General features: G+C 53.1%; 2 protein-coding genes and 1 long non-coding RNA gene across 8 annotated transcripts in view; 1 reads left to right on the forward strand and 2 right to left on the reverse strand.

Annotated features, from left to right (window-relative positions):
* Positions 1–2,968: 2,968 nt before the first annotated feature.
* On the reverse strand, positions 2,969–7,067 carry LOC115279944 (izumo sperm-egg fusion protein 1-like). 4 transcript variants are annotated; one of them, XM_029924445.1, is made up of 10 exons: positions 6,834–7,067; positions 6,433–6,515; positions 5,976–6,050; positions 5,551–5,637; positions 5,260–5,280; positions 4,811–4,891; positions 4,519–4,619; positions 4,108–4,261; positions 3,370–3,793; positions 2,969–3,151 (listed from the first exon to the last, which is right to left on the reverse strand). In XM_029924445.1, the coding sequence occupies exons 2-10, from the start codon at positions 6,506–6,508 to the stop codon at positions 3,073–3,075; spliced, it is 1,098 nt and encodes a 365-aa protein (XP_029780305.1). In that variant the 5' UTR covers positions 6,509–6,515; positions 6,834–7,067; the 3' UTR covers positions 2,969–3,072. The 4 variants fall into 4 exon arrangements, with proteins under 4 accessions (XP_029780305.1, XP_029780304.1, XP_029780302.1 ...); XM_029924444.1 differs by having other exon boundaries at positions 6,433–6,523; XM_029924442.1 differs by having other exon boundaries at positions 6,433–7,067.
* Positions 7,068–7,232: 165 nt separating this feature from the next.
* The window catches only part of LOC115279953, a 5,388-nt gene continuing 4,397 nt past the window's right edge, over positions 7,233–8,223 (forward strand). The window contains exons 1-2 of one of the 2 annotated variants that reach the window (XR_003903594.1): positions 7,233–7,299; positions 7,652–7,918. This is a non-coding gene — a long non-coding RNA (uncharacterized LOC115279953). Of the gene's footprint in view, positions 7,489–7,611; positions 7,919–8,223 lie in introns of both variants that reach the window. The other variant, XR_003903595.1, reaches the window with a different exon arrangement.
* Positions 7,737–8,223, reverse strand: part of LOC115279946 (izumo sperm-egg fusion protein 1-like) — a 3,995-nt gene continuing 3,508 nt past the window's right edge. For both annotated transcript variants that reach the window (XM_029924448.1, XM_029924447.1), the window contains 2 exons: positions 8,158–8,223; positions 7,737–7,923 (listed from right to left, as the gene is read on the reverse strand). The exon at positions 8,158–8,223 is cut by the window's right edge and continues 281 nt beyond it. In XM_029924448.1, the coding sequence (XP_029780308.1) occupies positions 7,761–7,923; positions 8,158–8,223 (229 nt within the window). In that variant the 3' untranslated portion in view covers positions 7,737–7,760. The remainder of the gene's footprint in view (positions 7,924–8,157) is intronic.

Consider the following 8,223-nt stretch of genomic DNA (forward strand, 5'->3'; position numbering starts at 1 on the left):
AGCAGAATTAGGCGGTCCATGTCAGGCTGGAGACGATATGGAATTTCCCCAAAACGAATGGAGTTTCGGCAGCTGCTTGGGAATAATCCTTTTTTTTTTTTAATGTCTTTTAATTTATTTTTGAGAGACAGAGAGAGACAGCACGAGCAGGTCAGAGAGAGAGGGAGATACAGAATCCGAAGACAGGCTCCAGGCTCTGAGCTGCTGTCAGACGTGGGGCTCAAACCCATGAACCATGAGATCATGGCCTGAGCCGAAGCCGGATGCTCAACTGAGTGAACCACGTAGGCGCCCTTGGGAATAATCTTTAAAGTCCCCGCCCTGAGGGAGACTAAGCTCACTTAGCTCCAATTATAGTCATTAACCTGGGAAATAAACGAGGGAGAAGCCCTCATATCAATTAGGAGGAGGAACAGAGAGAGAGAGGCAGTATCCCCTGGGTTATAAATGGTCTACGTTTCCTCCAGGGACCTGGATTTACTTAAAGGAAGCCTAGTCAGACATCCAGTATGTCAGGAGGGATTTTACTAGCCAAATACATTTCAGCAAACACATTCTGCAAGAGGCCTTTTGGTCTGGGTCCTGATTTGGAGTCGCGAAGACCTGGACCTAGGTACCCCTGTCCTTTAGCCCTGTTTACTGCAGAAGAGATCTAACTTCTAGATCCTACTGAGGCCTCGCAGTGTTACCCGAGATCATGCAATGCTTTCCTAAATTTTACAATCCAAATTGTTTCCGGTGGGTTAAAAAGGCATCACTGGGGAGACTCCTTAGGGACCAAAGAGGGGCCCCCACGCTTCTCCTAGAGAGAAAAGATCTGTTATCCTGAGAATCCTTCCCACCAACTCCGGGTGATGTCCTAAGCACAGGATACTTCAGAGGTTCCCAGCATCAAAGAGACCAAGGTAACCCTCAAATGAAATTGCTGTGACACCAACAAGACGACTCCTATAGGAGGGATGTGGGTGTCCCTCCCACTTCCCCATCCCATCCTGGACTACAGACGGGTGCCTGGCATATGGAACGAATTTGCCTTGCTGAGAAGGACAGTCAACTGCCATTTATAAGCCGTGGCTTTTGCAAGGGGGAATTACCTACTTTTGTCATTTAAGTAGGAGTTAGTAGAGGACATTGACCAAAAACAGTAAAGACAGAAATCCATCATGATTCCAACACATACCATCTTTACAGCCAACTTTTCTAGGAAACAGTCCCCTGCGCCATTTTCATTCATCGAGTAGTAGTTTCGAGTGGAGGTTCTGTGGCCAGAAACGACTAGACCAGAAATGTGGAAGGGATCATGTAAGACCAATGAGGAGGACACCTCACACTGGAGTCTTAAGATTGGCCGCCACGTGGGACACCTGGGGGGCTCAGTCAGTTAAGCGTCCGACTTCAGCTCAAGTCATGATCTCGAGGTTTGTGGGTTCGAGCCCGGCATCGGGCTCTGTGCTGACAGCTCGGAGCCTGGAACCTGCTTCAGATTCTGTGTCTCCCTTTCTCTATGACGCTCCCCTGCTTGTGCTGTCTCTCTCTGTCTCTCAAATATAAAATAAATAAATAAAAATAAATTTAAAAAACACTTATAAAAGATTGGCCACCATGTTAGTCCACTTCAGTGGCTGTCCCTTGCCCGAGACAGGCAACTTTGTATAAGGACAGGAATAAAGAGCGGGCATCAAGTTTCTGGGTCTTATTACCATTCCATCCAGGGCAGTAACTTCCAGGCTTTCTCCTCCCGCAGAGTGGCCACGGGCTAGAGGATGGCAGCCTGAGCAATCAATATGAAAGAGTTCCAACAAAACCACACTTCTCCAAAAGTCCCTAAAATGCGAGTAAAGGAAGAAAAGAAAAAGTACCTGGCAAATTAGCACCAAAGCTCAGGGTCGAAATGAAAAGACTCACGGTCCACACATTGGGCATCGAATGATGAGGTTTCGCGGTGACGGAGGGGTTTGTGGGGTCTGTACACTGTGGCCAAGAAAGAATTCTTGAAGACGCCTTTGGTGCAAAAGATGATTTTATTAAAGCACAGGGATAGGACCCGTGGGCAGAAAGAGCTGCACTGGGGAGGTGGAGCGTACCTGGGTATATACCTTGGACTTGAGGGAGGTAAAGTTCAAAATGGAAGTTTCCGAAGAGACTTGTATATGCTAAAGACTCACAGATTACTGGAGCCTACCTACTGTGCGGCTAAGGGTGTTTCTCCTCTAGCCAAGCATTAATATTAAGACGGTAGGGAGGCCCTGAAGAAATGTTCTACTCTGTATTTGCCCCAAGTATTTGTCAATGGGCTGCAAGTTATAAGGAAATTGAGTTTTACCAGCCATTTCCTTCTGGCCTTTGTTCCCCAACTCACTCTAGAGGGGTGACGTTGGAGCTCCTGAAAGTGGAGTCTACAGGGTCCTGGCAATGAGGTTATGGATGGGATTCCCATTTCCTGGTAAACTGGTGGCACTTTGATCAGTTTCACCACTTGTTTTCTGTCCTTTCCTTTGTCCTTGGGCAGCCAGGAGCCCTTGAGGAATATCACCTATATCCTACATGGGGGTGGGGGGGATGTTAGCTTGTATTGTGCCCACAGCCTGCCTTATGCTTCCTCCTCATTGGGTCTGAGGGAAGAGCGATATGGACTCTTGGGTCCCTGGTTCTTGACCCTGCTCTTTCTGTTCAGCCTTCCCCTCTGCTCCAGCTCCCAGCACTGGCGGAGGGACAGGAAAAGGCCAGAGGAAACCCGCTGGAAGAGGGAGGAGTGGGCCTTATGTGAGGAGACCGGCTTGGTGTGGGGGGAGATCTGGGTATGTCTGGCCCTTCCCAACTCCTTGATTCAGGAATTACATCTCAGCCAGGGAGACCCTGCCATGATCAAGGGACCCGGGTTCCCAGTGTCTCCTAGGACAGGAGACCAGCCCCAGAGCTCTCCTCTCAGGAAACTAAAGTGGGGAGAGCAGAGGAAATGAACCCAATATATAGACAAACACATAAATCTTTATTTGTGCCTTGGTAATGTAGCCTTTTGTATTGGAATCTTCGTAGCCTGGTCCTGTGAAGGTTGCTCTGTGGGACGTAGCCCTATGGAACACCTCTCTTGTAAGTGGGGAACCGGGAATTCATGGAATTCATCACCTTCTCAGGACGAGAGCAAAGTGCGCTGGGGGAGGGTCGGGTGAAATTACAGAATCTAGATTAGGTCCTGAGTGAGGGACGCCCCTCCCAGCCTCCCTGTATTTGATCTTATTCTAGCAATGACCCAAACGTAGCCCACAAAGTTAAGCCCCACCATATCCTCAAGAGAACCACCTTTTCCATTTGGAAGGTGAAGACGCCACCCCTCACTCCAAGCCCTGCCTTCTTCAGTGTGGAACTCACATGGTCAGCAAGCCAACGACCAGTACCACACAGCCCCAGATCAGCAGCCCTGCCAGACGGCCTCTAGGCACATTCTTGGGCTTTGGAGACACTGATGACTTGAGGGTAGAGGACAGGTCCTGCCAGGTTCCAGGTTGGGTCCCACTGGTTGATGGCTGGGTCCCACTGGTTGATGGCAGGGCTACAATGGTTGATGGCTGGGTTCCAGTGGTTGATGGCAGGGCTACAATGGTTGATGGCTGGGTTCCAATGGTTGACGGCAGGGTTTCAATGGTTGATGGCAGGGTTACAGTGGTTGATGACCTGGTTTCAATGGTTGATGGCAGGGCTACAAAGGTTGAAGACTTGGACATTGTCTGGGCAATGGTCTGGGCAATGGTTGAAGACTTGGATGTTGTCTCAGCGATGATTCTTTGAGGCAACACTGATAGAGGAGCAGGAGAAAGCAGTTCCTGTGAGGGCTCCAAGGGCCAGTCATGGCCCAGGCCAACTCTCTCCACTCCAATCTTCCCCAAGACTCAGGCCTTCCAGATGATAATCATGCCCCTAACTGCCTGAAGCCTGGTCAATGAGAGCAGTGGCCACTTCATGGGCAGGGAGCCACAGCCCCACGGCCTGGAACCACACCCCGAAGGGAAGTTTTAACCTGCAGACAAGGTCCCGAAGCTGACTGTCCCCCAACCCCAGGACCCTGAATCCCACACTTCTGTCAACGCCCCCCCCACCCCCGGCACTGACCTGTGACTTCAAAATGGATGATCGTGGCTGGGCCGGATCGCACAGTGCCCAACTCGCAGCGGTACAGACCTGCATCCTCTGGCCCCACCAGGGGCTTGATCAGGGTGGGCCGTGTCCCCGTGTACATCAAGGCCTCAGAATTGCTCCCCCAAACCTAGACCAAGTTCAAGGAGTCATGGAGCCCTGGGGGATTCAGGGCTTGGGGAAATCCAGGGGTGAGATCATCACAGGACCTCAATGGGGGGAGATGGGAGTGCAGGGTATACTGCAAAGGGCAGTATGAGATCCCCGGGGACCACTAGAAGTCAGACCTAGTGGGTCTTGGGTCATAGCGATTGTGGGTACAAGCCTGTGGACACAGGGGCTGGGGACTCACACAAGCCTAACTGAATTGTGGTTCAAGGGCCCCACCTTGTAAAAGCTGTAATTGGTCAGGCCTTCAGATAATTTATGCCAGCTGAGCTCACAGTCCAGGATCATGTCTTCCTTCTCATGGACATTGACATATTGCACTGGGGAGAGGGGGTTACAGTGGGGTGCTTCCTCATGGTTCTGGGCTCAACCTCAACTCCCTCCCACTTGGTCATGGCCCCACCTTTTCTAATGGGCCAGCTTCAGTCTCCATCCCTTCAAGACTCCATCTCTCCTCCAGCTCCACCTATTTTGCGCCAACCCACCCCTCCAGTGGCCCCACATCTCTCACCCCCGCAGTCAAAGGACTTTTGACAAAGGTAAAGGCGCTTTCGGCATAAGTGGCACCAGAGCAGACGCTGAAACATCATACCTGAAGGGGATGGATCAAGGCTGTATTTATCCAGACAGAGGGGACTAAAAGGAGAGGTCAGGGTCAAGGTCTAGGGCAGGGTGTGGGGGGGGGGTGTCAAGTGCCTAATCCCAAGAGGTCAGGCCAAGGGGCGGGGCTAGAAGGCAGTCCCGCCAGAAGAGGGATCTAACCAGACTCAGTAAAGAGCGCACTTAGAATAGGCCCCACTGCCCAGTAAGTTTGCAATGCAGGACGACTGACGGCGACCAGGAACCTCTCAGACATGGGGAATGAAGAACTATTGGGACCCAATCAGGGAGGAGAAAGTCTGGGTATTAACCGGGGCGAGAATGACGGATAGTAAACCAGCTCCCATAATCTGGACTCACCACATTTGTTGGGGCAAAACGCTGCCTCGGAAGGAAGGAAAAAGAAAAAGATTATCAGATTTCTAAGCTAAAGAAGAAGAGAGAAGGAGAGGGAACGAAAGCATAGGTGGGGATTTGGGCCCTTGGCTTTGAGGGAGGAAGGTCCCGAGTGCCTGGATCTCTGGGTCCAAGGGACAACTAGGTCGGGAGAGGTAATAGGACAGACATAGACAAGCAGGGGGCTGGGGACAGGGACCTCGGGACTGTTGGAGGAAGGGGCTGGGGTCCCTGATGGACTCCCTACTTCCTCACCTTCTCTTTGGAACCGAGCAATGTTCTGCAGAAACGCTTCCTTTTCCTGAGTCGCCATCTCAAAGAACTCCTTCAGGAAAGCATCACCTGGGAGGTAGCAGGGTGACACGGAGTTCTTCCCCTCCCTCCCCACCCCAGGAGTGAGGTACAGGATATTTGCTTCTGTCTGAAAAGCCTGGCATTTCAGGCCTTCTCATGGAGGGACAATGAAATTGAATGACCACTTAACAATGCTGGCCACTGAGCTAAGTGACAGCCTGGGTGCAGGCACTGTTATGATCCAATTTAGAGGGGACAAAGCTAGGAAATCCCTCCCTGAAGGTCACACAGCTAAGGGATGACCAGGGAAGAATCTGAACCTAGGCAGGTTGACTCCAGAGCCAAAGGATTCTGGAGCCCCTCCCCTGGCCCATCTGTGCATTTACCTCTTACATCACGGTCTCTGAGAAGTCTCAGACTCCTCACAAAACTCAAGACTGACAATTCCATTGTGGCATCATCTGGAAGGACACAGAGGATGCGGGTTGGGAGATAGAACCTCAGATTCCAAACCTTATGGTCTCATTGGCTCGGCTAGTGTGAAAAACTACAATACCCATATCGCAATGGGGCAAGAATGGCTCTGTAAAGCGATTGCCCGCCCGTGGTCTTTGGGGAGTTGTAGTTTTTTATGTAAAATTGCAGGGTAAGGTGTAGGGGAATACAGTATTTCCCAACCCTGGGGAGGCCTGGGTTCTGCAGCCCAAACTTCTCCATTCCCAAATATAGTTTCTGCCTCCAGCCCTTCCCTCCCGTTCCCCCTTGCCCCCTCCCGCAGCAATCCTAGCCCCAGACCCCTCCTTTCCCAGGACCCAGGGTTCCCACGTTCTACCCTGCCCTCACCGATAACCCCAACAACGGTTCGCTTTCCATCTGGCAGTCTCGTGAAATTCCTCACGGTTTCTTTTATCTTTCTCATCACTTCTCTGTGATCCTTGGGCGAAATGTGGGTAGGGAGGTATTCCGTATCCAAGGAGTGAAGTTCCCCGATGACCCTCTGATCGCATATGACGCAGCTCCGGGCAGACCGCAGGCAGCCGGCTAGCGCCCCCACCAGGAGCGCTAGTTGGGGACCCATTGCCGCCAGGGCGCTCAGCCCGCCCAGGACCCCAGGAGGAGGAGGCGATCGCTAAGGGGGAAAAAAAGCCCTTTCCCAAGACCAAGACCCCCCAATTTGCAGGGCTTTCACTTCTCAGTTAGGAAACCGAGGAGTCGGGATGCACCCTAACCAGCCGCTGCCCGACCTTGAACTTGACCGTTGTCCCCTCCAATACTAGGGTTCCCTGAAGAGCCGAATCCAGGCTGCAGAGGGGCGGCGCAGGCCACCTCCTTCCACTCTATTTTGCCACGACTAAAATTGAGGACGTTGTGGAGCGAGGCGGATGTTGGTGGCGTGATGTGGAGAGCGTTATGACTGGGGTCAGACTCTAGAATCGCCCCAATCGACAAGGGATTCCCACAGCCTGCCTCTTCCACCTTCTTACGGAGACCCCCCAATTTCCCTAGAGACACTCCCAGGGAATTCCCTTGGCCCCGCCCACAAACCCAAGCCGGAGTTTGATTGGACAGCAACAAAGGGAGGCTCCGCCTGTGGTTCCAGGATGACACAGAGGCCGCCCCTCTTGGACTAGAATTCTCAACTCGTGCTGAGGTGGTCGCCTTGGGGTGCAGGGGGTGGGGCTCAGACTAACGGAGGAGCCTACCTCCTAGGTACTGGCACGGAAGATGGCTGGGACTGGCCCTGGGCCTGAGGCAGGAGGGGTGTGGACCCCCGGATCCCCGGCTCTTACCCTGCTTCAACTACCAACAGCACCCGGGGGCCCTGACTCCGTTGGCCCTGGTGGTCCTGTCCCCGCTGTTCTGTTCAGCCTTTCCCTCTGCCCCGGCTCCCAGCACTGGGTAGGGGACAGGAAAAGGCCAGAGGAAAACTGGCTGGAAGAGCTGGGAAGGGGGCTCTCCGTGAGGGGATAGGTCTGGGGCAGGAGACCCTTCCCCACTCCTTATTCTGGGATCACATCTCAGCCAGGTGGCAGTACCACGACGAAGGGACCCGGGTTCCCAGTCTCTCCTTCTAGGACAGGAGTTCGGCCCCGGACCTCTCCTTTCGGGAAACGAAGAGTGAGGATCAGACCTTAGGAAGTGAGGAGTACAATAGGCAACCAGATAAATCTTTATTTGCGCCTTGGTACTGCGGCCTTTTCCTTCGGTACCGTCGGCTCCTGGCTCTGGGACAGCCGACTCTCCGGAACCCCGTCCTGCGGCGCAGCTCCCTTGTCGGTGCGGAACCGGGACTTCACTGAATGGATCACCGTCCCGTACCGAAAGCAAAGTACGCTGGGGGGAAGGGAGCGGGGGTGCAAACAGCGGAACCAGATTAGGTCCCCAGTGAAGGACACCCCTCCCAGCCTCCCTGAATTTGATCGTTTTCTGGCAACAACCCAAGCTTTGCCCACCTAGGTAAGCCACCCGGTTTTCTAAGCCCCTCCCTCCAAAAGACCCCTCCGTCATTAGGAAGTTGGATCCCCGCCCCTCGTTCCAAGCCCCGCCTTCTCCAAGGGGACGGCTCACCCGCCGGCAAAGCCGATTATCAGAAACGCAAAGCCCCAGGTCACCATCTCTAACAGAAAGCCTCTG

The sequence above is a fragment of the Suricata suricatta genome, chromosome 16 (assembly GCF_006229205.1).
Source record: "Suricata suricatta isolate VVHF042 chromosome 16, meerkat_22Aug2017_6uvM2_HiC, whole genome shotgun sequence".
Classification (NCBI taxonomy): domain Eukaryota; kingdom Metazoa; phylum Chordata; class Mammalia; order Carnivora; family Herpestidae; genus Suricata; species Suricata suricatta.

What these genes read in the sequence shown, in the direction of transcription:
- LOC115279944 (XM_029924442.1), bottom strand. Translation starts at nt 6,667, where the DNA reads ATGGGTCCCCAACTAGCGCTCCTGGTGGGGGCGCTAGCCGGCTGCCTG. An exon ending in GTTTTGCCCCAACAAATGTG is followed by an intron (nt 4,892 to 5,259) that starts GTGAGTCCAGAT and finishes CATCCCCTTCAG; the next exon opens with GTATGATGTTTCAGCGTCTG. An exon ending in CATCCATTTTGAAGTCACAG is followed by an intron (nt 3,794 to 4,107) that starts GTCAGTGCCGGG and finishes CTCCTCTATCAG; the next exon opens with TGTTGCCTCAAAGAATCATC.